General features: G+C 41.0%; 1 protein-coding gene across 1 annotated transcript; it reads left to right on the top strand.

Annotated features, from left to right (window-relative positions):
* The first annotated feature begins 650 nt into the window (after nt 1–650).
* LOC134539872 (mucin-17-like) lies at nt 651–6,352 on the top strand. Its single transcript, XM_063382217.1, has 2 exons — nt 651–789; nt 4,828–6,352. The coding sequence occupies exons 1-2, from the start codon at nt 739–741 to the stop codon at nt 6,028–6,030; spliced, it is 1,254 nt and encodes a 417-aa protein (XP_063238287.1). The 5' UTR covers nt 651–738; the 3' UTR covers nt 6,031–6,352.
* Nucleotides 6,353–27,532: the final 21,180 nt, after the last annotated feature.

A 27,532-nucleotide genomic window follows, 5' to 3' on the forward strand; every position in this document is an offset into this window, starting at 1 on the left:
TTAGTCATGGCTGACCAATCCTCAGTTAGCAGGACTGATCCGAGCGTTGACTAGGCCATGGGCGTCGTAAGGGTATATTTTTTTTTGGGGGGGGGGGGGGGGACTTCAATTGATTTAGTTGTTGAGGAATATCCATCCCTTGGAAAAAAAAAAAACGGGGGTATTTCCCCCGGGAAATTTGGGGTTTAAAGGTGCAAAAAGGTGGTTTTTAGGCATTATTCTTTCCTAAATATTCTAATTATAGTTGGTTGCAATATATAATTTATTTTTTATAAAAAAATATTTTCAGAGAACAAATTTGTAAAAAAAACAGTGCTCACATTACCACGATTGGACTAAATGCACCGTGCGCAACATATGGGTTATATCACAGAAAAAAAAAATTTTTAATACAACTCCGAAACTAAATATATTATTGGAAAGGACGAAATTGAAGACTATTATTATTGGGGGGGGGGGACGTGTCCCCCCCCCCCCCCCGGTTGCAACGCCCATGACTAGGCGCGCGACGCACCTGGGTCCACGTGTGAGTGTTCCCGGGGACTCAGCGGGGCCCTTGTTTGCCCTGAGTCACGGCGCCGCTAAGTGGCCCGCTAAGTGGCCGCTTCCAGGTCGCTAAGGGGCCGGGCGGACGGTCGCCTGATATACCCGCCGGCCGCTTCCAGGTCGCTAAGGGGCCGGGGCGGGACGGTCGCCTTATATACCCGCCGGCCGCCGACCCCCTCGGCAGTCGCTCTCATGCCGAGGATGTCGTCCGGACGGCCGCGACAGCAGCTGGCCGCGTGCACGGTGAGTGTGGCCTCGAGCTGTCTGCAGGCTCAGACCCCGAGCAGCCATCGCCGGCTGTCCGACAGGGATACCAACCTCCACCGGACCGCGGGTTCCCCTGGGTGACTGAGGGCGCCAGCAGCAGGGGCGTAGCCAGGGGGGGGGGGGGCTGTTTAGGTGTTCAAACCCCCCCTCCCTACCCTTAGCACCAAATCTTTAATTAATTTCTTATTCATCACTCAAACAAATTTCATATTAAAATTAATAAAATTTTTACCATTACAATATTTAAAATTAAGTACCGAAAACTGCTAAAATAGCACTATTTTACACATTAAAATCCAAATTTTCCTGGGGGAGGACCCCCGGACCCTTCGATTTAATACAGGGGGGGCCATGCTTCTTAACACACACCCCATACACAAATCCTGGCTACGCCACTTGCCTGCAGTGCTGATAAACGGGGACGCACCACAACGCCGAAATACATTAACGCCGAAAAATGTCATTGCAGGACTGCCACAAAGGTTAGGTAAGGTTAGCACACAAATTCATTCAGTTGTTTTTCATTTTGCTCCTGTGGCACCCCCACCCCCTTCCCTGCAGCAACATTTTTTCGGCGTTACTGTATTTCGGCGTTTGGTACACAGCAGTTTTCTAGCTGTCGGCGTTGCGGTCAATTTGGCATTCGGCGTTGTGGTAACGACCCGCTGATAACGCCTAAGAGCTAAGGACGCAACCAGTTAGTTTAATTTCGACGGTGATTTTGTTAATTCAATTATATCTTAAAAGCACAAAATGAATGACAATAAACAGGAATTTCACTTTTTTTTAAACCCGAATAAATTGTGTTTACATAATATAACGAATATGCGGTTGTACAGGTGCGTCGGCATAGTAAAACATCTGTCGCTGTGTCTTGGAGCCGAACCGGCCATGAAAGCGCCCTTGCAAATGTTTGGTCACAAAATATTTTCGCCCCCAACCAATGTTCACCAAAGCTGATCCAACAGCAGTGAAATGTCACGCACGCCTGCGTGATTCCGCGATGCCCTTACCAGCTAGGAATTAAACGCGCAGTAATGTCTGACGAGAAAATTTTTTGTCCCGGTAACAAAATACACGAGAGACATCGGAATGAATTTGGAAGGAGATCAGGGACGTCGGAACGTTTTCATGAGTGATCGAGGGGGGGGGGGGGGGGGGGGCGAAAAGATGTAGGTATCACACTTACCTCAGTCCTAGACCGGGGGGGGGGGGGGGGGTGTCCGGAAAAATTTGGAATTTTAGATGCAAAATTGTGCTATTTAAAGAGTTTCCGAACCAAAATATTAAAAATACCATTCCAAGAATTTGATGACGTAGTATGTATCAAATACTACTCTGACAGTATGTGTAGTACAATTTAAATAAAATACCATCTAGGAATTTGCAATCATTTTACAGTATATTGACAATCATAAATTTGATTTTCTAATCAATGTGATCACCAATGAAACGTTTGTAACTACTGGTTAAGAAAAATACTACTAGGACCAAACATTTATTCTGGGAAAAGGAGGGGGGCGAAATGCTACTCGCCCCCCCATGCATAACAGCACGGGGGCGACTCGCCCCTGCTGCCAACCCCCCCCCCCCTGTTCCGACGTCCCTGAAGGAGATAAATTGATGTAAAGACCGAGCCTTTAAGCAAGACGTGGAGAAGTGTCGGCAGGTGGCCTTAGGAAACATAAAGTAGGGTAACGGTCGGCGGTCAACGTTTGTTAGCGGAACGTCCAGGAACTCTCCGCTAACACTTCCGGCAAACACGGCTTGGAAGAATTTAGCAGGTGGGGAAGGGGGGGGGGGGCGAAAGAAAGGTCCCCGCAAGTTAACATTGACACTGAAGACATCAAGCCTTTTCACATCCTTGCGCTTAGAGGCGATACCGTGCTAGAAGCACAAGTGAGCGTCGCACTTATCATCCCGCCTCACTAACGCAATTACACCCCTGACTAAGCGGGCCCCCTAATCTAATATAAACTATAAAGCTCTTTCACGTGTGCAGGAAGGGTAGTAGGGACCAAATTATATATAAATTAAGCATTAAAAAAAATTCGAAGCTGAACTACGACTACAAAGTTAGGCAATGTTTATTTGACTTGCGAAATAAGAATACGCCACTGACTTAAAATATAAGTTTTGGCAGAGCAAAAACAAAATTTTCATAACTCCTCAAAAATAAGTCACTGTTGCAGTCTACTTATTATACAAAATGGTTAATGCACGCATGCCAACTTGGTTTCGTAAATGTTCTTCCTTTAATTTTTCGTTCTATATTCGTTGTTGGTCGAGTGGTGAGGGCGCGAGTCCCGGCGGGATACTTGGCTGACGTTGCCGTGAGCCCGGTGGGGTTTTATCGGAGTGCTCCGGTTCCCCTCCACGCATTCATTCCGGCGATGCTCCAGCCTCATCTCATCACCTCTCGTCGTCCCTGATGCCATCCACCTCCACGACACGTTCAAGTTCATGAATTCCTTTTTTTGACGTGACGTCTAATAAATCGATGAACGCCGGCTGCACTCACGAAAAAATGTCCCGTTACGCACATTGTTCCGTTATGCTGTGTCCCGTTAGGCTCATTGTACGCTTGCGCCTCATCTATCTCTCTTCCACTCGATTGGAACAACCATCGTTTTGACTTTTTCGTGGCACAATAAAACTTGAAACACTCCCATTCGTTTCCTACTTTTCCTATCATCGTCCTATCCTTAACAGAATAACACAGATTGGAAGAAGTTAAACAGCAAACATGTATAAAAGTTACGGTTAAAAATAATCTCTTCGTTAAAGTAATAAACATATTTGAATTAATGAGTGCAAATAAAAGTAAATTTATCAATTAAATTGTACATTTCATTTCACTTCTTCTTTGTATCCATACAAAATAGTGATAATTAAATAAAAATGATTAAATTTTATTCATAAAAGTATGCAATCATTTCATCAATGTTTTGTTATGACGTTGTCACGTTAAATAATCGTCCGTAAACCGACTTTACAGAAACCAATTTTTTTTTTGTTATGGTGTAGGTAATGTACGAGGTGTGATAGAAATAATACGGCGAATGCATATTTTCAAAGCAGCAACTACTGTCGCTACATCTGTTTGAAGTAATAAGCCAGATAGCCTGATCCGTTGAGATAGTGAGCGTCAAGTTTGAACAAGTTGAGACTTGTCAGTCGGCTTCCAGGGCCGGAAGAGTGAGGTCGTGTTCATCACGGTCAGAGATCCGGGAATTTCGCGGATTCGTCTGGCCTCAGGGTAGAATTCAAAGTCATATGTGTGTTCAACCCATGTTTGTTTTCCAATAATAGTACGTTAACATGTGTAAAGATACATAAAATAATACCTATATAAACGGATTCAAAATATTTTATGGTGCTACCACCACTAATATTAATACATCTGAACCCATATTTAGGAATGAATCAATTATTTGAAACAAAAAATTATAAAAGAAATGATAAAAGATTGTTCTACTGTATGACTAAGATTGTTTTTGTAACTCCTTTTTAGCTAAATGTAAGCGATTGTAAACTTAGGTTTTTTTTAAATCTAATTCACTCTAAATATAAAACCAATTAAACTACAACAGTTCAGAGAAATTTCACAAGAAAACTTTTGAATACGCTCAAACAGACTGATGTTGGAGCACACTTAAAACCATATAGTTATTCTTAATATAGAACCTAACATAATTTAGTTTTACGAGCTAGTAAATTTAGTGATATGAAACTGTAAAATTGTATTTCATCAATAACCATGTAACATCAGAATTTATAGTGGATATTTAAAAAAAAATATTATCGCTGTAAAAAAAATGTTGTTAGCATAGGCTGTACTGACAAAATATTTCTAAGAAATTGCAAAACATTTTTTTTTTTCAAAAGAGATCCTGTAGATTCGTGTGTTTTCATGGTTACTGATTAAGAGTGTTCGACTGTAGAGTATGAAGCTGTGGCGAGTGTGCCAGAAGGGAAGGACTGAACGTGTTCCGAATGTCTCCGTGTGTGCAGGTCCCATGGCTCGTCCTGACGCTGGCTATCAGAGGAGGCCTCTGCCTGCCGGCAGGGCATACGGGCGCAGAAGGCAGCTTCCAGGCGACTGCTGACTACCTGCTGTGGCTCCCCTCCCCCACTGACCTGAAGGAGGGGCAACCGCCCCACCCTCTCTCTCAAGAAGGGGCGGGTCTCGTGGGAGGGAGCCAATCAGCAGCGGCGCCTCCGGGAGGGACGGCCCCTTCCCTGACGAGCCAATCGGAGGCGGCCCCATTCGGAGGTACAAATTCAGCGATGGGCCAACCAGCGGCGAACCCTTTAACAACGAGCCAATCACCGGTGGCCCCATTGAGAGTGATCCCTTCAGAGGCGGCACAAGCAGCGGTGATTTATTTGACAATGAGCCAATCGGAGGTGGCTCCGCTGGAAGGGAGCCAATCAGCAGTGTACCCTTTTACAAACAGTCAACCAGTTGGGACTCCTGTGGCAACAAGCCAATCACCGGTGGCCCCATTGAGAGTGATCCCCTCGGAGGCGGTACAATCAGCGGTGACGTCTTCGACGATCAGCCAATCAGAGGTGGTTACGCTGGGAGGGACCCCTTTAGCATCGAGCCAACCAGCAAACGTCCATTTGGGAAAAAGTGAATCATCGGTAGCCCCATTGGGAGAGAGCTTATCAGAGAGGGACCAATCAGCACCGGACCTTTTGGAATCGAGCCAAACAGCGGAGGCCCCGGTGGGCGAGGGCGGACCGGCAACTGTGTCAGAGACACAGGAAGATAAGCGTCGCGGGAACCCAGACCAGGCAGTGCCGCTGACGACAACAGAGAAGCAGAAGGCAGCGACTGCAACGGGCACGATTGCGCCCGAAGACCGGTCGGAGGAAAGCGGCTCCAGCGAGGAGGAAGGCGGAAACTCCAAGGAGCCTGCGTCCACCGAGGAAGGCGAGGAGGAGGTGTCCACGGAGGAAAGCGGAGAAGTGTCCAAGGAGGAGGGCGAGGCTCTGGAGGTGGCGGAGGCCATTGTTTTCCGACCGCTGTTCGCCTACAAGCGGAGGCAGAGAAAACGCCAACAGGAGGCGCAGCGCCGGCACAGCTACAAGAAGTACAAGCGACGCCACTACAAGGTCAGGCCGACCAGGCCACCCTACTACCAAAACTACCAAAACTACCCCTACTATCCCTACTACCCAAGTTACTACCGTTACTACAGCCAGTAGAGAGAGAACCATGCCTACGTAGATAAGTGAAGACACTTAAATTTATTTATTGTGATATTATTTATTACATGAGTGCGAAACTCTAGTTCATTTTTAATAATCTATTTAGTAATTTATTTTAGGATTTCTTGTGATATTCATATGAAAAAAATGTTTTGACTTATTTAATGTGTTATATTAACAAATTTTTCAACAAAGACTTATTTATTGAAACTATAGTTTTTAAGACTCTCAAATTGTATACAGTATAATTATTCGTTTTTGCACTGAGATTTATGATTCACATGTTATTTTCTTATTAAATAAAAAACATTTGACTGCATTTATTGGAATTTTCAACACCATCTCCATTTTGGTAAAAAAAAATGCAGACAGGGAAATTTGTTCACAGCCCACTGTGAAAGTCAAGGAAACACTATTTATTTATTTATTTTGTCTTAGTTTTGAGCGGGTAAGTTTTGGTGTTTTAGCGTGTGAAGATTTAATCTGCATTGTAATCCAGTCAGCCAATGATATTACCGTTCACTTTCTACCGGCTCTGTCCTTCGCATTGCGGCCCGGATAGCATGTAAATTTACAAAGGCTAAGGTAATATTTAACTCTTTCTTAGTTGCACTGTCTGTTGTTCACTAGCCAGCGTAGAGAACCACACAAGGCTCTTCCAGCCTGTGTTCAACTGTGGAAATATATCCTTGGTAAAATAATAAAATTATTATCTAGGGGTCGTGTTCCCAGGAAACTCCTGGGAAATCATGCCACACTGATAATAATGCAATGTCTCATTTCAGAACTGTTTTTATGTACATAATTCAAGAATTGATGGTAGTTTGATTAGAATAAATACAATATTCTTATTATTAAGTTAGAGTATAGATATATACATTAATTTCCGAAAATACAGATTACACAATATTACAGACTGTTTGCCACTTATTTGTGTTGCACATACAAAGCTAAAATTACACCCACAGATTATTTTGGCATGTATTTTATTTTGGCTCTTAAATAATATATGCACTTTAATTATTGGCATTGAATACTGGAACATGGTTTGTAAGGCTCCAGTGTGTTATAAATAGAGCAAGTCCAAAAAAAAAATGTCCCGGTTATAAAATTTACTCAATAGTATCAACTAAAAGCTTTGTTTAGTGTTGGCTCAAGGTCACAATTAAAGACTAACGTAAACAGTTTGAGATAAGCGCATGTGCAAATACCGCGCTTTGTTGTTTTCTCGCTTGCATCGCTTAAGAATGACTCTTTCCTCAGTTAGTAGAGGTTGAACCTGTAAACTTTGTTTGGCAACAGGATGGAGTCCCTCCCTATTGGAATCTCTTCGCACGAGAGTGGTTGAACGTCGAAGTCCCTGACCGTTGGATTGGTAATAATGGTCGAGACGACAAAAGATCTTTTTAGATGGCCTCCACATTCACCTGACATAACGCCATGCCATTTTTTTTCCTTTGGGGCTTTATAAAAGACTACGTTCCGCCGCTACCCAATGGTATTCCAGAGTCTAAGACACAGAACTGAAGAGGCTATTGCTTCCATTACTCCGGACTTGTTAACCAAAATGTGGGGAGAATTGTTGGACTTCCAGGTTGGACGTGTGCCGTACAGCTACATGTGCACACGTTGAACATTTGAAACCATCTCAGAGCCCAGTGTTGCCAGGTCTACCACTCACCAAAGCAGGAGATTGAACCGCGAAAAAAAACAGTAGAAAGAAGTAGATATCCTAAACATATAGCTTTCCTTTACAATTAATTTAATGAACCTATTTTTACACACATTTACTTTTAAATTAGTAAAAAAAACTTATTTCATACACATTACATATTAAGATACACAAACCACAAGTAAAAAAAAATATTTTCACTGACCATATAAAAAACAGATGAAAACAAAAAGTTGCTTGTAACCTGCTCCTTCTTCAATTACCTAAACGTCAGTCATTATTATTATTATTATTATCATCATCATCATCATCATCATCATCATCACTGTCCCCCAAAGAACGACGACTGGAATGCAGGCTACACCACATGCCATATGAACGGTACAGGCCGCCAGGTTAAATGGCCGCGAGAGTACGAGTGTTGCGGTACACGCGCACCGTGTAAATGGTACGTCCAGCTGGTGTCTCGTTGAGGAAGGGGAGGGATGCAGCACGATGAATGGTTGGGTGGAGGGGGAAGAGAAGGAAAAGAGAGGGGAGGCAGTCGATACACGCGCACACACACACACGGGCCAGCGGCAGTAAGTCACACCGCGTCGCGCGCGCCGGGTCGAATGGGGCAGCCGCCTCCCAGCCGCCGGCCCCATGTCGAGTAGGCCCGCCGCCGCCGGGGGCGGGGACAGCCCCTCGCTGCTGCGGCGGCACAGCAGGCTGGGGCGACGCAGTGTTTACGGTGAGTGACCGTCACAGTTGTTCCAGGTTCACGCTGCGAGGTTATGCATGGGCTGGGCATCCGAACTGCATTGCGATGTCGTTAATCACGTATTCTAATCCCTACGGATATTTGAAATATATAAGCACAGTGGCGGACGAATTATTTCCAAAGCGATTTAAAAAAAAAAAAAAAAAAAAAAAAATAGAAAACAATAAAGTTTTAGAAACGGAATAAAATGTATAAAATAATGTATAAATCCCCGTACAGATTCCTAACCCCATCAGACTGTCCTTAAAAATTGGTGATTTTTTGGTCTTTTACATATACGAATTAACTTGTAAGATATGAAAAAACGTTATACAGTAGATAATAGTAAGAAGTGTAGGGAAGTAGCTGTCTTTGAGAAAACTAACACAACAGTTCATATAATTTGCAGTGCAAAGAAATTAAAAAAAAAAAATAGTTTTTTTTAATTATTGTTTTCTGCTTCTTTGTATTGTGTGTGCGCTTTTAAAATTGATTTATGTTCAATACAGATTAAGTATGTGATTTTTTTCCCCATTAATACATAGGTACAGATTGTAATGAAAAATTGTGATTGTGAATTTTAAATACCTATAAAAATACGTGTAAGGTTTGAAACTTAAAACGAGGGACGCTTGCAATAGGTAATAGAAAGGAGACAAGCCTTTACGGTTGCACCAAACGACAGCGCGTGTCAAATTCAATGCAATGCCATCTATTGACGAAGTTCTAAACTAAACAGTTACCAGCGTCGTTAGTTCGCTAGTCACCGTGAGCTTTGCTAAGCGTACGGGTTTCGCCATGGAGAAGGTTAGGAAGGGGTCGTTACCACAACGCCGAAATACCATAACGCCGAATGTCAAAATTGACCACAACGCCGACAGCTAGAAAACTGCTGTGTACCACAACGCCGAAATAACAACTGAATGAATTTGTGTGTGTTTCTTAAAGGTACCTTAACGCCGAAATACCACAATCAAACCTAACCTAACCTAGCGTAATATAACCAAACCTAACTTAACCTAGCCTATCCTAGCCTAGCGTAACCTAGCCTAACCTAACCTAATCTAACCTAACCTAACCTAGTCTAACCTAACCTAGTCTAACCTAACCTTTGTGGCAGTCCTGCAATGACATTTTTCGGCGTTGTGGTAATTCGGCGTTGTGGTACACAGCAGTTTTCTAGCTGTCGGCGTTGTAGTCAATTTGGCATTCGGCGTTATGGTATTTCGGCGTTGTGGTGCGTCCCCGTTAGGAAGTTGCCAGATATTACTATATAGTCATGTGGCGGACATTTCTCCTAGTCCTGTATGCGTGATATAGGCGCCGTCTGTGAACGCTGAGTTATGTTCTGCTTTTGCCTAATGCCACGAATCCGGGGTCTTTGCTAAATAAAACCAAACAATTCTTTAACGATATTCGCAGGCTTTCATGGCCATTGTCTGGATTCTGGGTTGTAGCCGCGTCCTTGGCGAATAATTTCACCGACGTTTCGGTCGACTTTGCAGTCGCCATCATCAGTATGTAACTGCTCCCTGATGATGGCGACTGCAAAAGTCGACCGAAACGTCGGTGAATTATTCGCCTAGGACGCGGCTACAACCCAGAAGCCAAGCTACTTCAATTCTTTAACGAACAGACGAAATAAAACTGAAAAGAAAGTGAGTTAATATTGATATTCTCAGCAATGTTCAAAGTTCCAAGTTCCTAGTTCATCGTGAAGTTATTTAAAATCGATTGCAAAATTTGTACCGAACAGACGAACAGACAGACAAGAAAGCAAGTTAGTAAAAAAAGGTTTTCGAATAATAAAATTAGAACCTATGTATTAAAAAAAAATATACGTTAACCACAAGGGGTTTAGACTTTTACATTATAAATCTCAAATTGTTGTTCCAGGCGTTATGGCATTTTACCATGCATCACCAAAATTAACAAACTGCCTTCACCAATGCATAGCTACTTTTTTTCATTACTTCGTGGGCCGGGGGGGGGGAGGGGGGGGGGGGAGGAAAAACGTCACGCAAATTCCCCCCCCCCCCCCTTTTTACCTGGTGACCATCACTATACATAAAAGCAATGCATGTTGTTTTGCTTAATTCTTGTAACACATGATGTTCTAAGCGTTATTTACTATTTATTAAACGTTAATGAAATATTCTTTATTGAAAATTTTTACCATGTGGTCCCTCTAGAAGATCGTCAATATTTTCTGTTCACACAGCCAGGCAACGCAAAGAACTTTGCTTCTCTAGTCCTGTTTTCGATATATTCCGCATGGGTTGCTCGTGTGTCGGGGGGTCGTGGGTTCGAGACCTGCAGTCCGGCGTGACCCACTAACCGACCAAGTGGTTCGGAGACCGCTATCGTCCCCGCCCAGTTCAGGGGGCGTGTGTGTGTGCTAGTGAGGCGGGATGATAAGCGCGACGCTCGCCGGTGCTTCTAGCGCGGTGTCTCCTCTGGACTGGCGCGCAGTCTTCTCGTCGTGCATATGAGCGGCGACCTTGAAATTACACGGGGGAGATATGAAGGTGAAGGTGTAATGCAAGGCCAGTACGTAAAGGTGGGGGATCTGAATTGTTGCCCCTTGGATGGGCAGCCCTTCAGGATTTTTCTGAAAGTGGTTAGTTTAGGTTAGGTTAGGCTAGGTTAGGTTAGGCTAGGTTAGGTTAGGTCACTTTACAAACTAACCACTGTCAGAAAAATCCTGAAGTTTAGGTTAGGTTAGGTTAGGTTAGGTTAGGTTAGGTTAGGTCACTTTACAAACTAACCACTGTCAGAAAAATCCTGAAGGGCTGCCCTTCCAAGTTGCAACAATTCAGACAACCTTTCAAAAACACTACTGTCAGGAAAATCCTGAAGGGTTGCCCTTCCAAGGGGCAGTATTTCAGTCGCCCCGTAAAGGCTCGCTCATTTTTTTAAAATTTTTTATAAAGGACAATTCAGAGGACGATCTCACTGCTGATGTTGAGATTGATAATGCATTAGTCCCAACCCCTTGTGGTTGAAGTATATATTTTTTTAATACATAGGTTCTAATTATATTATTTGAAAACCTTTTTTTTTAATAACTTGCTATATATTGTCTGTCTGTTCGTCTATTCGGTACAAATTTGGCAATCGATTTTAAATAACTTCACGATGAACTAGGAACTTGGAACTTTGAACTTAGCTGAGAATACTAACATTAACTCGCTTTCTTTTCAGTTTTATTTTGTTCTGTTCGTTAAAAATTAAAAAAAAATGTTCCTTTTTGTTCCGCAAAGACCTCGGATTCGTGGCATTAGGCAAGAGCAGATCAGTGCGATTATGTAAGTGATGCGGATGCTGTTTTCGACCTTACTGCTTCCCAGGTACCAGGATGCCGGGAAGAAAAATTTCTCCGGTTGTAGCTGGTGCTACGAGCTAAAAAGGTCAGACCCGCTATTGGATGGGCCGATTTTGTTGAGGAAAGGGGGAGAGGAGGGGGGGGAAGTCGTTTTGTTCTTTCGGAAAGGCAGTGCGTTTGATTAAAAAATAGGTGGTTGTCTGTCAAGTCGGTTTACGGACGATAATTTTACGTGATAACGGCATAAGAAAACATTGATGAAAAATTGCATACTTTTTTGATTTTCGAATATTATTTACAGTTTTTTTTTTGCAAAATTTAATTTAAATAATTTGTTTGAATATAATCACGAACAATTAGTTTAAAAAACCCGCCTTAAACTGTTTGATATTATAGAAGATTTTCTCGCACGGTGGTTGGCTGGTTCTTGCACGCTCGGCTCGGGCGGAACGTAACAATTTTTTCGTGCGTGCAGCCGGCGTTCATCGATTTACAAGACGTTATCACGCCAAAATGCCACGCGGCGTAGGCGGCTCGCGAGCCAAAGAGCCGCATTCGCGAGAACAGCCCATAGAATCAGGGCTGGAATTTACGTGTCGTAACTGCCGCTCGTAAAGTGTTCCGCTGGATTTTCCGCGCAAAAACCAGGGCTCTGCGCCCACGCACACAGCTGTGGACCGGGCTCTGATATGTTAATGCTGTCGCATAAGCCCCCGCCTTAATGCCCGAGCGGTCGCAGCGAAAGAAGATATATTACTAAAAAAAAAAAAAAAAAAAAAAAAACATTCATTTGAGAGAGTTTGCGAACCGTAAACAACACCATTACTATTTCCTAAAGTCGTCATTGCCATGTGATATTTGTAGAGACCGGAAAAATTCACGATTTCAAATCCCTAAAGGATAGACTCCATGATCCTCTACGCACTCGAGCAAATTACATCTGCTGATTGGTTACCGACTCGTAACACCTGTTGACTGGAATGATCGTGATTCGCTAATTCTTCTGTTAAAGATTTTTCATTGGCCCAGAGTCCTTCAGATAAACTGTGGCCCAATCACTGAAGCAAAATAATGCCAAAAGTATTTGGACTCTATCCTATCACGAAATGAATCCGCGAATTTTACAGGTCTCTAGATATTTGTGATGTAAAAGTGAATTTTAATTATATATACTTTTATCTGTTTACAAGTAACTTAGGTATTAATCAATAATTTAATTTGTCTTATATTTAAGACTGGCCGAAGTACCTTGCTTTGCCCGGGTTTAAAAAAAAAACCGCAAACACTGTATTTTTTTTTGTAAATGGAACAAAAATATAAATGTAAAATTACCGATATTTGTGCATTAAAATGAAAAAATAAAAACTGAATCACTTCAAAATAGTTTTCGCAGCAATACTGGGTTCGGATTCTTGCCCGGACATTTGGCTCTGTTTTTTCCCCCCCAGTACCTACAATGGTTAAAGTTATTTGTAAACCATTCTCTGAATAACTTTCCATTGTTTAAAAAAAAAATGCTTGAATGAAACACCAATTAAAATATAAGATGATGCGCCAATTATCGTAAGAAATACTCAGTATTATCTCAAAAAACGTATTTCATGTATGCAAACATAACCATAGCCATTTGTTGTACAAAGTTACAATTATTACAATATGTTACATGTAGCACTACAAACTATTTCTTGGCATCTGGTTTCCAAACGAATATTTTGTACAAGCACAGAAAATATTTTTATTGAGGAATCAGTAGAGACCTGAGAAAAATCGCGGATTCAATGACCTCTAGGATAGCCTCCATTACCTTCTGCATTTCTCAAGCAAACACGCGTGTTCATTGGGTACTAAATTGTGAGGCGTCTCCTCTGGGTAGCTTATGATTCGACACTTATTTGGTCAATAGTCTGTCATTGGCCCAGAGAGCTCCAGTTAAACTACGAGCCAATAGCAGAACCAGCAGAACTGTTCACATGTTTGAATTTCAGCCTATCGCGAAATGAATCCGCGAATTTTTCCGGTCTTTAGGAATCAGTCTTTGACATGTCGCAACGTGACATTACGACATGGCAACACTGTTGACATCTTGACGGGCAGCTACACAGACGAACAACACACGAGTCGTTCGTGTTCCGCGCCATCTGGCAACGTCGCGCGCTGTTGCGTGCAGCGTTGCCAGACAGGTTGAGCGTCACGTGTGTCGCGCCTCAGACGTTGCCCATTGAACGCGTGCTTTAATTTGCGGTGGAAATAAAACAAGCTTGGTCGTGAATACTTGAGTTCCGTTTTTCCGGGCGAGAAATATGTGATTTCTTGGGGCATGCATTTTTCTCAAAACATTGGTTGTCTGTAAAGTCGGTTTACGGACGATAGTTTAACGTAACAACGTCATAACAAAACATTGATGAAATGATTCCATACTTTTATGAATAAAATTGAATCATTTTTATTTTAATAATGAAATAATAAATACTTGAAATTATACTAGGAATCAGATTTTTAAAATGCAAGAATAATTAACCTTTATTGCCGAAGTTGTTGTTGTAATAAGCAATGAAAACCACATTAACTTTTCATTTCACTTTATAACCAGTCGACGAAACAGTTGACGTGTAGATGTAAGTTGTGTGCTGCCGCTGTCTTTCTTCTCCTCGGACGCATAGGCCAATCGAGTGGAAGAGAGATAGATGCGGCGCAAGCGTACAATGAGCGTAACGGGACACAGCGTAACGGGACAATGTGCGTAACGGGATACTTTTTCGTGCGTGCAGCCGGCGTTCATAGATTTATTAGACGTTGTCACGTCAAAGAATAAATATTTTTTTTTTCCCTGCCATTCAAGGCGCATTTGCATCAGCCAGTATTTCCCAAATCAGTTCGTCTGTGCCTGCTGACGGGAGCAGGTGTGCCAGTTCCGAAACGTCACAACTTTTTCTGTCAGGGAAAGCTTCCTGTGTTCATCCCGTGCTGTGTTCGTTCTGTCGTCCATCCATACTTTAAATCGTCTATGCCTGGCCGTGTTTTCCGGAGATGCTGTTTTTTTTTTTAAAAATTGTTTGTCTGTAAAGTCGGTTTACGGACGATAGTTTAACGTGACAAAGTCATAACAAAACATTGATGAAATGATTGCATACTTTTATGAATAAAATTGAATCATTTTTATTGAATTATCACTATTTTGTATGGATACAAAGAAGGAGTGAAATGAAATCTACAATTTAATTGATAAATTTACTTTTATTTGCATTCATTAATTCAAATATATTTATTACTTTTGTAGTGTCGCGCGCGCCGTATTTATTTTTACAGGTACAAAAATGAAAATGTAGTCAGCGATGCTAACTGCACGGCCACGAGGCCACATTGGAAACAATTGTTTCAAATGTTATATATATATATAAATTTTGTTTTGTGTTGTGGAAGTTTTAAAAACGTATGTAGTCCGCCATGTTTATTTCTTATAGTGGAGGCGGGAAATTAATAACCGTACCGATTGTGCTGAAAATTGGTGGACGATCATTAAATTACATAATATTAATAATTCAAACGACGAAAATATGGTTGAAAAGTCAAACCGATGGTTGTTCCAATCGAGTGGGAGAGAGATGCCACGCATGCGTACAATGAGCATAACAGGACACATCCGTAGTGGGACATCCGTAGTGGGACAATGTGCGTTATGGGACACTTTTTCGTGCGTGCAGCCGGCGTTCATCGATTTATTAGACGTTGTCACGTCAAAAAAAATGTATTTACTGTTCTTCTTGCAACCGTTTCATAGTTGTCATCCTATTGTAGTCGTCTGAGCTGTTTTGTTTTTTCCTGACTAAATTCCTTCCATGGAATTCTCTGTGTCGTCCAAGCGAGTTATCATTTTATTTGCAGTTGGTGCGCAGACAGTTATAGACATGCGCCCGGAAAAACCCCAGGCAACTACGAAACACCGAAAAAAATGCTACAAAGTTTTTAACACCCAGCTGGTCTGGAAATATTTTTCGCGTAAACCGCGTGGCACTGGCGAATTCGTACCAGAACTTTTCATCGAGCTCACCCAGTTGTGTGAACTTCTGTGCGTGGGGGGGGGGGGGGGGGGGGGGTTCTGCTCTTTAGAATTTATTACTCGAAACTTCGGTAATTGCGCTCTCGGATCAGCATTTTATTGAAGTTGGACTATTTTAACGAGGAGTATAGAAATGAAGGAAACTTTTTTTTTAAATATTAAATTTTGAAGAGAAGGAATTCAGCTGTTCGGTTAAAATGAGCAATGGATAATGCTCCATTTTTTCCTTGAGACCTCCTCGCATTTTGATACGTCACTGCCGATCACTGTAGCGCAATGCGAGGGCTGCTAGGTTCGACGTAAGGCATGGATAGAGACATGAAAAATTCGCGGATTCATTTCGTGATATGCTGCTACAATTCAAATAATTATACCTTAGCGCTGCTCCTACCACTGGTTCACTGTTAATCTGGAGGACTGAGGGCCAATTAGAGACCCATCACTCATAGAAGCGTCGAATCACAGATACTCAGTCGAGACGACTCACAAGTCAGCAGCCAATGAACAGATGGCATTTGCCCGAGTGTGTAGAGTGTAGCGGAGTCTATCCTGGAGGTCATTGAACCCGCGAATTATTCCGGTCTCTAGGCATGGATATGGGCATGGGTATGGGCATGGGCACGGACAGAGAAATGGGTTACGGTTTTTGAAGTGAAACTTCTTTGCAAAGTCGGCTACAGTTTTCGAGCGTCACGAAAATGACGAGCGCATGAGTGGGACAGGTAGGTACTCGGTGGGGGAACAGGAAGAGGAGAGAAGAGAGAGGTAGAAATGACACAGCATACTTGCACACTTGCATGCCTGCACACTTGCACACTTGCACTTCGTGTACTTTCACATTTTGATCTGCGACCTCAGCCAAAGATAATTGTGTTTCCTGTACCTAATAATATAATAAGCAAGAAGTTTCACTTCTCTCCCGCGTGGAATTCATGAACACTATTTTAAGTAGATTTCGAAGAAATACTACCTTGTGTTGCCTTTACCATGGTGCGACTTCCGAAAAATTTGTATATAGTTTTTCATTTCATGGTCCATTGACCCCAAAACCACAAAACCATCGTCAACTTATATCTGTTTCAACGTATTATAACTCGTAGGACTAATACCAATTTTTTTTTTGATACGACCAAACATAACTGCAAGGGGTTGAAAAAACAAGGCCTGGAGGACAAAAAAATCACAACTCTCTTCGTAGGCACAACATCGAATTCGTACGAACTGTTTGTTAATCTTATAATTTCTATCCAAAACTTTTTTCTGAACCAATTTTTGATTAGACAAACCATTGCTGCAAGGGGTTGAAAAACAAGGGTAAAATTAAAAAAAATTATAATACTCCCTTGGTAATAACACTATCAATCTGTTAGAAATTTGTTTGTAATTCTTATAATTTTAATCTAAAACAGTATTGAGAATTATTTTAAAAATAATTAGATTGTACTAATGTTTGTATGCCCTTATGAGTGAAAAAAAATAATTTGATCGAAAATTCAATTAATTTTACAATTAAGTTATTTTCCTCACTTTTAGAAATTACATCAAGTAAATGAAGAGTTTTCCGTAATTTAAGATAACTAGATCTTCTTAGTAAAACGCTGTATTTTGACTTTCGAGTTCTATTTTTCGGCATTAACATGGTACACACACACACGTAAAAGCAATAATTGTGTTTTTTCAGATGTATTTTCCACTTTTGAAATGTTTTTGAAAGATTATTCTTGTGGATTCGTGTTTAAAGTAAGTGATCTTAGTACTCATAAATTAAATAAGATACCAACAGATTTTGCGAAGATCCATTGATAATTTGTAACCAGCTTTCTTTAAAAATCTAAGGTGAACATTTCTAACGGAGCAGAAGTAAAAAAAAGATCAAAGACGTACTGTCTCACTAAATCCGGCTCCGAGAATGCACTTAGTGGTCCGCGGGCCACTTAGGCAGCGAGAGTTGCTCGACAAAACACACGCTCGCTTGAGCAAACACACTCAACTGAGCAAACACGTTCACTTGTACGCACAACAATCGATTGCGAGGAGAACGTTAAACACCCGTTTGAACACTTGAAGTAACTTGCAAGGCACCGCACTGTAAAAAAAAAAACACTCGCAAACACAAACACATGCAGTATCTGAAATTACATTTTCAGTGCTTCTCTTATAGCCATGTGCTGTTTGGAAGTGATACCGCTCGGGAAAATTAAGAAAACGAAAAAAAATATATACAGGGATTTATAGGGAAAAAAATGGCTATGTATAAATTACTAGCTCAAGTACCGGCACTTCGTTACGACAGTTTTCTAGAAGAAAATTCTGTCACTGCTCATTACACCCCCCTCCTTTTCCTCCTCGTAGGTACACCACTGCCCTCCTCGAATGAAAATGAAAATGCAATAGCCGTTATCAGGAAACGCAAAAGTCATCCAAAATGCAATAGCCGTTTCCATGGAGATGAAGAAAGAATCAAAAATTCAATAACGAGACAGTGTCTTTGCTCGTGTTAACCATAGGTCAAATGAGCGAAATGTCATCACGATCAGAGTAAAACTGTGTAGATTTGTATAAGAAACACACAAACGGACGTAATATATATGTGTATGTATGTGTTTGTGCGTAGATTGTAAATATTTTTTAATGCAACATGACCGTAACATAAAGCCGGGCGTGTAACTGAAGACAAGTGAATTCTTGAGCTAGAAACCGTTTGTTTTGTCTTTGTTCCGAAAACTTGTTATCGCACCAAATGAGTTGGGACATGTAAAACACTATCCTGGTGCGAGGCACTACCTGATGCCCTCAGGTAGAAACAACCGTTAAGGGGATAGGGACCTGAAAAATTCGCGGGTTTCGATGACCTCCAGGATAGTCTACACAGTCATCTGTACACTCGGGCAAATAACGCCAGTTCGTTGGCTGCTGATTTTTGAGTCGTCTAACTGGTTCGCCCGTGATTCGTTTTCTTCTTTGGTTGAGGGTTTCTTATTGGTTTAGAGTTGCCCAGACGAACAGTGAGTAGAGACCTGAAAAATTCGCGGATTCATTTCGTGTTATGCTAAAATTCAAATAATTATATCTTAGTTCTGCTTCTGCCATTGGTTCACTGTTAATCTGGAGGACTGAGGGCCAATTAGAGACCCATCACTCATAGAAGCGTCGAATCACAGGCCACAAAATCGAGACGACTCACAAGTCAGCAGCCAATGAACAGTTGGCGTTTGCCCGAGTGTGTAGTGGATATTGGAGTCTATCCTGAAGGTCATTGAACCCGCAATTTTTTCCGGTCTCTAACAGTGAGCCAATAGGAAAGGCAGCTTTAAGGTATAAGTGTACCTATATGAATTTCAGACTATCGCGAAATGAATCTGCGAATTTTTCCTGTCTCTAGTTAAGGGGTAATCAGTAGAGACCTGTAAAATTCGCGGATTCATTTCGCGATAGGATAGAGTCCAAATACTTTTGATATTATTTTGCTTCAGTGATTGGGCCACAGTTTATCGGAAGGACTCTGGGCCAATGAAAAATCTTTAACAGAAGAATTAGCGAATCACGATCATTCCAGTCAACAGGTGTTACGAGTCGGTAACCAATCAGCAGATGTAATTTGCACGAGTGCATAGAGGATCATGGAGTCTATCCTTTAGAGATTTGAAATCGCGAATTTTACAGGTCTCTAGTAATCAGGCCTTGCCAGCTCGAGGTAAATCTTCCGTGTTGAATGTTTTTGGCTCCGACTTGACATGGGACCTAGCTTTGGCTGCTTGTTGAAAGTCAACACTCGTGAACTGACGTGGTTATCATGACAGATGTAGTCGCCCGCGTGAAATAATAAGTAGAGACCGGAAAAATTCGTGGTTTCATCTCGTGATAGGTTTGAAATCCAAACACGTGCAGAATTCTGCTGGTTCTGCTATTGGCTCGCAGTTTAACTTGACTTCTCTGGGCCAATGGAGAGACTATCGACCAAGGAATCGTCGAATCACAAGCTACCTGGTGGAGACGCCTCACAAGTTAGCACCCAATGAACACACGTGTTCGCTCGAGAAATGCAGAAGGTAATGATGGCTATCCTAGAGGTCATTGAATCCGCGAATTTTTCCAGTGTCTAATAATAAGTCTTTTACCTCATGGCGCTCACAGACTGGAGCCTGATAGTGAATATGTGGTTACAACGAGGTGTAGAAGGTCCGGGAGATAGGGGATGTTAAAAATTAGAATCATAGCTAAAATAAAAGGGGGTTGTCTTTAAAGTCGGTTTACGGACGATAATTTTACGTGATAACGTCATAAGAAAACATTGATGAAAAATTGTATACTTTTTAATTTTCAAATATTATTTACAATTTTTTAAAATTTAATTTAAATAACTTGGTTAAATATAATCTCGAACAATTAGTTTAAAAACCCGCCTTAACCTGTTTGATATTATAGAATATTTTCTCGCACGGTGGTTGGCCGGTTCTTGCACGCTCGGCTCAGGCGGAACGTGACAATTTTTCGTTGCGTGGAGCCGGCGTTCATCGATTTATAAGACGTCATCACGTCAAAAAAAAAGCCAATATGGCCTGGCCTAATTTCCCCTTAAACTATTACTTTAAAACACTGACAACATGTTATTACCAGTGAAGTTCGAACGACGGAAAGTGAACCATCAAACTGCTATCAGGAAAAAGTGTAGGCCTACTCGCCGTCCCAGTGGTTTTGCTACAACTGTTGATGGTCACAACTCCCTTGTCTCCTGAACCGCGCTGTGGAAGCTTGTCTCGCTCTGTCACCGTGTTTTCATATTATCTTTGAAAGATTTGTGCATTGGGAGTGCATGGCTTGATGTAAGCTTTTGGACATACGCCATTGCTAAGCACATGTACCTATGTCTGTAGAAGAAAACTACAAAGAACACAAATGACAAAAAAACACAAATTAAGCAAAAAAAATTGCTGTTGTCAGGATATAAACACCACACAATACTCCACAACAGGAATATGGTCAACAAACAAAGTCCATTTTTCTTTGTTTTTCTTTGTCTGTTGACCATATTCCTGTTGTGGAGTATTGTGTGGTGTTTAGTTCCTGACAACAGCAATTTTTTTTGCTTAATTTATGTTTTTTGTCATTTGTGATCTTTGTATTTTTCTTCTACAGACATACATGTGCATAGCAATGACGTATGTCCAAAAGCTTACATCAAGTCACTGTGTTTTCAGTTCGCGAGTGGGAGAACGTTACCTGGTTGGTTTTCCCCGGGTGCTTCAGTTACCCTCCTTCCCTTACTTCACTCCGCCGATGCTCCGTTCTTATCTCAGCACACATCAACGTCTATAATGACCCCGATGTTGAGACTTTCAACTTTTAATTCATTCATTTATTACACACGACCAAAAAAATTCAGTTTTTTTTTCCAAAAAAATTACTTTGGAAACCAGTTGCCAAGAAATAGTTTGTAATACGACAATAAATATATTGTAACATTGTACAACACATGTCTGTGGTTATTTTTGCACAAATAATATCACAGTGTTTCTTACGAAAATAGGTGCATAATTCTATATTTTAATTGATATTTCATTCAGGCATAATTTTTTTAAACAATGAAAAAGATAATCGATTATTAAACAAATTGAGTTTGTTTTGTTGTGTCATGCTAATTATGTGTACAGTTAATACTGGAAACTATTGGAGGTATATGGACAACACAAAACATTAATTCCCGGGTGAGAATCCGGACCCAGTATTTCTGAAAACACTATTTTGTAGTGATACAATTGTACACGCAAATCTACAATTTTATCCAATATCTGCAATTTTACATGAATATTTCTATTCTATTTACAAAAAAAAAATTCTCAGTGTACGTCTTTTCGAATATATATATTCCTTGACTTAAATGTAAGGACCAGTTCAAGAATTCACAATAAACTCTCCATAGCAGCACTTTTCCAAACTCGGCGATTAAGGCGCACCACCAATCTCTAGGGGATTGCTCCCAGCGAGAAAGAGAGAGAGAGAGAGAGAGAGAGAGAGAGAGAGAGAGAGAGAGAGAGATAAAGAAAAACTACGTCTTCTCTTAAAACCATACTTCTTTTTTCTCTAGAAGACTGAAGAGTCTAACAGTTTCGGGTAACGCGTAAAACTGCATGGCGCGTGTGGATACTGGAGAATATCTGTCCCGTAACTGAGAAGGAAGCGGAGAACGTGTGTGTGAAGAGAGAGATAGAGAGAGAGAGATAGAGAGAGCGATAGAGGAAGAGAGAGAGATAGAGGGAAAGATGGATGGGGATTTTAGTCGGATTACTAACAACATCGTCCAAAGAAACTTCAACCAGAACAATTTTTTCGAAAAGAAAATGAACCAAGATGGAGAGCGGGGACATTAAGACAAAAAAAGAATGTTACATTCCCGACATTTATTAAAATACATGACATACATATTTTCGTTAAAGTTTACTCTAAATTTACTAAAATACTAAATTTATTTAAAATTTTAAAAACACTAAATATAGTTAAATACTCTAAACATTACATTAAATTTACTCATAACTGTAGCGTTCGTCTCAAGGAGAGATAGTAACCGAAAGCCGCTGTATTGGGCCAACAGTTTTATGCCGTAACTACAAGATATTTCACTACAGTTATTATTGCGTTTTAAAGAAGTAAAATTTGAAGATTTTGCGACAGAAAATTATTATGGCCTGGAAACTGTTGAAACACATTCTTTCATTTCCTATTTCCCCTTCCTTTTAAAAATCCAACAAAAAACATTGACATTTTCAATATACGAGTCTGGAATATCATTTAGTTATTCCAATTACAAGGGTGATGATAGAAACAACAAATAGATATAGACAGTTAAGAAATGTGGTATTAACGAAAACAAAAGTATAAAGAAAATTTTGGAACGTAATTTAGGGATATAGATACTGGTTGAATTTGAGATGTCCAAATGCTAAAAAAAAATATTAAATACGTACATTCCTTTTGAATTCTATGGACGTCCGAGATTAATCGGGAATGGTAAAAAAACTGAAAACCAAATTGTCATTGAATCGATATTAATCAACTTCTCTGCAAATGCAATGGGTTAACCGAATCGTCTAAGAAATTACGAGAGTGATTTAAATGTGGAGGTTTGAAGGACACAGAGTTTCCGAAACCTCGCAGTTTAAGGCTTTTTTTGTGTGTTTGGACACGTGGAGCGGGTGTCTGAAACCAGTTTCCGGCACGCACAATAAGTATGGTATGCCATACTATAATTAAGGTACACAAAGGGTAAAATTATGGTACACAGAAGAGAATTGGAAAATAAATGTTACCGAGCATTGTTAGGGAAATGCTTGACATCATATTTTGGACAAACGCCGTTTGCTAGTTAGCACTATATGCCACCAGATGAATAAACAAACACACAGATAAACAAGCCGGAATCAGCTGATGTTAAATGTTAATGTATGGAAGCACAGAGAATTCCGCGGAAGGTATCAGACAGAAAAAATATCACAGCACAGTCGCACATAGTGGGCTGACAGTGATGAAACAGTTGCAACAAAAAAACATTAAATACGAACGAACAGCAACTTCGGATATCACGGCGACCAACAGATTAACTCAAAACGATGATACTAAACAGATAAACTGAACAACGCATAAACAATTCCTCCCCACATATATGAACCAAGAAATTAAATTAAACCGGTATTCGTGTCATGATTTATCAGCAAACGTTGTCACTTTAGAAAACTCATTATTACGACGCTATAAACGTATATATGTGAAACAGCAAATATACTCCTGGCTGTTAAACAGACTGCAATGCGTGCAAGAGAAGCATATAGCCTAACTCTCAGGCGAGGTCAGCTCAAGGCAATCATGATAACATCGTCCTGTGGCGGATGGTGTAAACCAAATTTCACAAAGAAAGAAAAACTTTAGAGTATTAATGGTTTAATAAATTTTAACAATATAGGCAGTATTAAAAAAATCCTTGTCGAAAATCAGGTCCAAAGTCAGGGATTTGTATTTTTTAATGTCTTTTTCGCTTTCATCGGAGTCGTTTCATTATATAATTATTAGAGACCGGAAAAATTCACGGATTCATTTCGCGATATGCTGAAATGCAAATAGTTGTACCTTTATGCAACTCCTGCTATTGGTTCACTGTTAACCTGGAGGACTGTGGTCCAATTACAGACCCTCAGTCAAAGCAGTATCGAATCACGAGTCTCCCAGTTGAGACGCCTCACAAGTCAGTAGCCAATGAACAGGTGACGTTTTCCCGAGTGTGCACAGGATCGTGGAGTCTACCTTGGAGGTCGTTGAATTCGCGAATTTTCCCAGTCCCTAATAATTATACAATGATTCAATAGTCCACGTAGCTGCTTCTGCAGCGAATTCTAGCGGCGGGTGCAAAAACTACGTGTGATTCGCGTCCAGAAATGTAGCTGAAAACACAATTTGCGTAGGTATAATCATCATGCGTGGCATTATTTAAACGAATTATACGTTACATTTCGTGTTCGAATTTCGTATTTACAACATGAAAACACGCGAATTTACTCATTACCGATGTTACATGTTACACATATCTGGAGCGATTGAGGTACTAGCTCACTTTTTTTTGACGTGATGACGTCTTATAAATCGATTAGCGCCGGCTGCACGCACGAAAAAGCATGACTCATTTGTCACGTTCCGCCCGAGCCGAGCGGGCACGAACAGGCCAACCACCGTGCGAGGAAATCTTCTATAATATCAAACATTCTAAGGCGGGCTTTTTAAGAAGCAGCAATTTAAAAAAATTGATTTATTTGTCCAATTTCGTCATTTTAAATTAAAATATGATTGACATTGATTTGATTTCAGTTTATTTCTATAACTAATTGATGGTGATTATATTTAAAAAAATATTTAAATTAAAATTGAAAAAACTGTTAATAAAATTTGAAAATTAAAAATCATGAAATTTTTAATCAATGTTTTCTTATGACGTTATCACGTAAAATTATCGTCTGTAAACCGACTTTACAGACAACACCCCCTTCATTTTTTTAATGGTTGGCGTTCCTTGCTTGGTTTGAAAATCCGGCCTAATACAACTTCTGAAAGCTGTCAATTCCGAGACAAGTTACATAACATGGACTACATTCAGTTCTCCTTTACGAAAACGTACGCCGCGCGGAGTAAGCTTGGACTCAAGATGATTGGTCACATCCGCCAGTCACCCGCCCGTGCATCAGCCAATCAGATGGCTCGGAAAAATTCCACCCGTCCACCCGTGAAAAACCTTCCCCAAGCTTTTAACTTTTGACGAACGGATGAAATTTCAACCTCATAAAATATCTGAAAAACATATTTATTTTTTAAAGCTTTTTTAAAATTTTATTTTTTGCCTTTTGCTAAGCTGCTTCCGTTTTATGTTCTTAACTTGCCTGTGAAACGTAATGATTGTTGATATTTGAAACAAAAAAAAATGTCTGAGACACAAAAGTATTTTATAATGCACGGTAACTCTGAAATATATTTTAACTAAATATTTTAGAGTTTGTTTGATGATTTATATGATCGTCAAGTTGGTAAAACTTTAAAAGATAAATTTTCTCAATAGTTGTTGATAGAGACCGGAAAAAATTCGTGGTTTCATTTATTTCGTGATAGGCTGAAATCCAAACACGTGCAGAATTCTGCTGGTTCTGCTATTGGCTCGCAGTTTAACTTGACCTCTCTGGGCCAATGAGAGACTATCGTCCAAAGAATCATCGAATCACAAGCTACCTCGTGGAAACGCCTCACAAGTTAGCACCCAATGAACACACGTGTTCGCTCGAGAAATGCAGAAGGTAATGGAGGCTATCCTAGAGGTCGTTGAATCCGCGAAATTTTTTCCGGTGTCTACAGTAGTTGTTGATAGTTTGCTGGCAGCAACCAAGTAGAAAAAAAATGGGTTATGACGGACTTGTGGATGATCGTGAATCGCCTCGGCGTGTCGACGTACGGACGCGATTGATCGAACAGAGTCCAGCCTTCACGGACAAGATTTCCCGCGGGGTCGTTTCTAGTCCGCGCCTTTCGTGCAAGGAACGGAACGCAGTCCGAGAGCGTGTGCATGTGTAGGTAACAGGCATATGTGTGTGTGTGTGTGTGTTGGTGTGGTGGACGTGCATGTTTTTTTTCTCCCCCCCCCCTCCCTGCTCCCCCCCCCAGGAGGCGTGGCACCGCCCACCGAGAGAGCAATTAATCAAGAACGCTTGGTCGAAGCAGAGTTATCCGTCTCCTCCACCCACACGTATCCCGCCATTTTTTTTTCTCTCTCCTCTTCGTCGTCCGCACCTCTTCTTCACCGGGCATGCTTTAGTTTTTATTTCTCCTACTCCTTCTCCTCTTGTTCTTCTCTAGACGCCGCTGTGTCGCCATGCACTTTGTTTTGACGTGACGACGTCTTATAAAATCGATGAACGCCGGCTGCACGCAGCACGAAAAAAATTGTGTCACGTTCCGCCTGAGCCGAGCGTGCAATAACCGGCCAACCACCGTGCGAGAAAATCTTCTATGATATGAAACAGGTTAAGGCGGGCTTTTTAACCAATTGTTCGTGATTATATTTAAACAAATTATTTAAATTAAATTTTCTAAAACTGTAAATAATATTTGAAAATTAAAAAGTTTGCGATTTTTCATCAATGTTTTCTTATGACGGTATCACGTAAAATTATATATATATATATATTTATTTATTTGCATTTATAATTAATAAGCGATCAGATTTTTTTCTTCGAAAAATGCCATCCGCTAGGAATGAGCCAAAAGGGAAGCTCGTGTGCGTAGAGTGAGCAAAGAACTGCGAACTTCAGACTGGAATCTCCGTGTCCCTGGGCATGACCGTTACACCGCGCGCGTCAGTTTACCGGTTCGAATCTTGCGTCCGTTTGGAATCCGCGCCCCGGGAACTTCCTTGCAGTTCCCCCGTAAATGCATTATTTGTCCTTCTCCAGGCGCTTCGTGGTTCTCGCCCCGGGGCTATCGCTATCATTATCACCGTCCAGGCTGCCCGGCTTATCAGCCGTCAGGAAGCGCGCCTCCTGGCGGGTCCGCTGATACGGCCAAACTCGGCGGCAGGGTCTCCACAAGGAAGAAATATTTCGTACCAACTTAGGCGAGAAAAAAGTACTAGATTAGAAAAAAAAGTACTAAATTATAATTTGTTATGGTTTTTAACAATTTAGGAAGTTATTATGACACTGCAATGCTCAAACTTAAATATTACACCACACACACATACATTCCATAGTTTTTTTTTAAAAATAATTATGCTTAATAATAAAACATATTGGAGTTACAATAATATTATTATATTAAAGAAAAATGTACTAGATCTGTACTAAACCACTAATAAAGTTATAAAAGTACTAGATCTAGTACGAAAGTACTAACTGTGGAGACCCTGCTCGGCGGAGTTCGAACTGCGCAGTGCCCACTGCGCATCCCCGTTCGAGAGCATATAGCTACAAAGCTAAAGCCAAACTGGTTTGAGAGGATCCCTACTGATATTATAAATAGGGACAGGGTTCAATGACCTGACTCGGTCAAATGCCACCCACTCATTGGCTGCTGTCTTGTGTGAGACGTTCCAGCGTAGCGGCCTGTGATCCGATAAAGCTTTGGTCGGGTGTTTTCTCATTGGCCCAGAGTCACCCAGGTGAGTTGTGAGCCAATAGCAGA

Source organism: Bacillus rossius, chromosome 16, assembly GCF_032445375.1.
Source record: "Bacillus rossius redtenbacheri isolate Brsri chromosome 16, Brsri_v3, whole genome shotgun sequence".
Lineage (NCBI taxonomy): Eukaryota > Metazoa > Arthropoda > Insecta > Phasmatodea > Bacillidae > Bacillus > Bacillus rossius.

Coding starts and splice junctions, on each gene's coding strand:
- LOC134539872 (XM_063382217.1), top strand. CDS start 739: ATGCCGAGGATGTCGTCCGGACGGCCGCGACAGCAGCTGGCCGCGTGC. Junction 790..4,827: donor AGCAGCTGGCCGCGTGCACG/GTGAGTGTGGCC, acceptor CCGTGTGTGCAG/GTCCCATGGCTCGTCCTGAC.